Source organism: Micromys minutus (assembly GCF_963924665.1).
Source record: "Micromys minutus genome assembly, chromosome: 15".
NCBI classification, from domain to species: Eukaryota; Metazoa; Chordata; class Mammalia; order Rodentia; family Muridae; genus Micromys; species Micromys minutus.
This window is the reverse complement of record NC_137984.1, coordinates 12,728,988-12,731,799: the sequence shown is the minus strand read 5'-3', so window position 1 is coordinate 12,731,799 and position 2,812 is coordinate 12,728,988. Positions and strand designations below refer to the sequence as shown.

General features: G+C 39.9%; 1 protein-coding gene across 1 annotated transcript; it reads left to right on the top strand.

Moving 5' to 3' along the window:
- Positions 1-1,449: 1,449 nt before the first annotated feature.
- LOC308430215 (RNA-binding motif protein, Y chromosome, family 9-like) lies at positions 1,450-2,604 on the top strand (the record flags this gene model as incomplete). Its single annotated transcript, XM_080929349.1, is given in 3 exon segments — positions 1,450-1,512; positions 1,514-2,555; positions 2,558-2,604. Coding segments are annotated over 3 exon segments (1,152 nt in total).
- Between the last annotated feature and the right edge of the window lie 208 nt (positions 2,605-2,812).

The window sequence follows — 2,812 nt, the reverse complement described above, 5'->3', positions numbered from 1 at the left end:
GAGAAAGGGAGGGAGGCAGGGACACTGGGCTTAATAAACCTACTTTAACAAAGCTAAACCTCCTTAATCCTTCCCAAATAGTTTGACTAACTGGGCACCAAGCATTCAAAGACATGAGCCTCTGGGGGCTCTGGTTTTTGAATGAAGAAACCTGCCCACCCCCATAGGCTTATAGGCAGCATTTGTAGGATTAGGGTCTGGGTGGGATTCTGAAGTTTCAGAAGCTCAAGCAATTCCTAGTGGCTCACTCTGTCTTCCTGTTGTCTGCTGGAATGAATGCAGCACTCTCTGCTTCTTCTCCAGCACCATGTCTGTCTGCCTGTTGCCATGCTTCCTGACATGATGATAATGAGCTAAACCTCTGAACCAGTACAACAAGCCCAAGTAAATGTTTCCATTTAGTCATTGCCATGGCCATGGGGTCCTTTTACCATGACTAAGACAGGGGCCATTGTCGTTCAAACCACCATATTCTACTCTAGTCGTCCTCATATGCTTATACCCATATCATAATACCAGATGAATTTAGTCCAGTTTCAAAAGCCCCATAGTCCTTCACAGTCTTATCACTGTTTCCAAAGTCCAAGTCTCTAAAGACTGTAACCGTAACCCCTTGTTAAATAAATAAATAAATAAATAAATAAATAAATAAATAAATAAATAAATAAATATGGCACAGGATATACATTAACACTCTAAATGGGAGAAACAGGGCATAGTGAGGAAATACTAAACTAAAACAAAGCCAAAGGTCAGCAGGGCGAACTCTAAACTCCCTACATACCTATTTGTGATGTCAAAGGGCTTAGTAGATGGCTCTTTATATTTACCACCCCTTACAGCTTTGTTGATTGTACCACACTTTTGTCTTTTGGGCTACATGATGATTCTGTATCTCTCCAAGGCCGGTATCTCAAGGTTTTGGAATTTCTACTATCTTGGAGTGTCCAAAGCAATCTACACTTTGCCTTTGTAGTTTCACACAATGGCCTTTCTGGATCTCTGCACAAAGACATCTGTGGCACATGCCTGGCTTCAAATAGCCTTTTTTCAACCATGGAGGAAGACTCCACAAGTCCTTTCCTTTTCTTTTTTTTTTTTTTTGACTAACTCTGAAATTATGAGCCCACTAAGGCAGTTTATTTCTGAAGCTTGCTTGGGTTGACACATTGACTCTATGATTTACATTTACACAAGCTTTAACTTAGTGGTGCTTTCCTTGATGAATAAGCTTTTTCCCCCAAGTAGGAAGCTTAGCTGGGTGGGGTCTTTCCCCAAAGTTACAAGTCCTTTTTTCCACTAATTTTCTTAATTCTTCCTAAACAGTTCTACTAACTGAAGACCAAGCATTCAAACATAAGAACCTATAGGGTCGGGTCAGTGTGAAGTCGGAGTCTGGCAGCGGTTGATCTGTTGAGACAGTGAAAATAGAAAATCAGAAAAAGAAAAATGGCAGAAAATGAGCAGCCTAGGAAAATTTTTGTAGGAGACCTCAACATAGAGACCAGACAAAAAAACTCTTCAAATAATATTTTGGAGATTTGGACCAATAACACATGTTATTTTGATGAGAGATCGAGAAACTAAGAAGTCTAGAGGCTTTGGTTTTGTTACTTTTCAGTGTCCTGAAGATACTAAGAATGCTGTCAAAGAAATGAATGGAGTGTCTTTGGATGGAAAAAGAATTAAAGTAGAACAAGCCAGGAGATCATCATCACCTGAAAGCAGTAGCAAGAGGAGACCATCATCTTTTTCAAGAACCAGAGGTGCTTCACAAATTCTGAGACGTGGAAGAGGAGGAGGAAGTAGCAGAGGAAGAAGTCATCCTATACATGAAAGAAATTTGGATGATGATAGCTCCACTACTAATTTCAACATGAGTTCCTCTGGGAGACACCTTGCAGTTAAAAGAAGTTCATCTTTCACAAGGACTGGTCCTCCTTTTAAAAGATCTGCAACTTCTGTTCTGTCGAGAAGCAATACTGGACTGAGAGGACAAGAACAACATGGAAGAGAGATGTCTAGAAATTTGCCAAGAAGAGAGCCACTGTCTTCCAGAAGAGATGAATATCCATTGCCACAGGATGATGGTCATTCTTCTAATGATAGTTATTCAAGGAGATATACAACGTCTAGAGGATACTGTGGCTATGGCAATTACAGCTCTCAGGATGAACATGCAACTAGAGTCTTCAGTGATCACACTGGCTATTGTGGGGGACATAATAGAGATTTCTCTGAATATTTAAGTGGAAATTCATACAGAGACACCTATGGAAGTTATGGAAGCTTCCATGAGGCACCATCTGCAAGAGGAACTTACAGTGGAAACAACGGCAAAGATTACTATAGTAGCTCACAAGATGGATATGGTGGAAGACAAGAAACTTACTCAAGTAGCCGAAGTGACATATATGCTAGTGATTATGAATGTAATGGTAGACAAGAAGTGCGTTCAGCAATTGATAGGGAATACTCTGAGCATGGAGGCAGACAAGAAAGAGGGCTTTCACAGGATAGGCTGTATAGTGCATCTCATAAATCATACAGTAGAAGTTTAAGGTTTGGGGGGTCCCATGGAGGTCATGGAGAAAGCAGATATGAAACTGGAGGCCGATACTAAAAGTCTTTGAAGTTGTATGCCAAACATCATTTCTAAGTAGATGTTATTTCTATGTTATCTGAATGTTAAAATATGTTGATTTAGGAGATAAGGCATATATTAAGTTTTACTGCATTGCTTGAATAACTGAAATACATGGGTTTGGAGGAAAGTGAAACAGTACCTAACTTTCCGTCCATGAATTATACT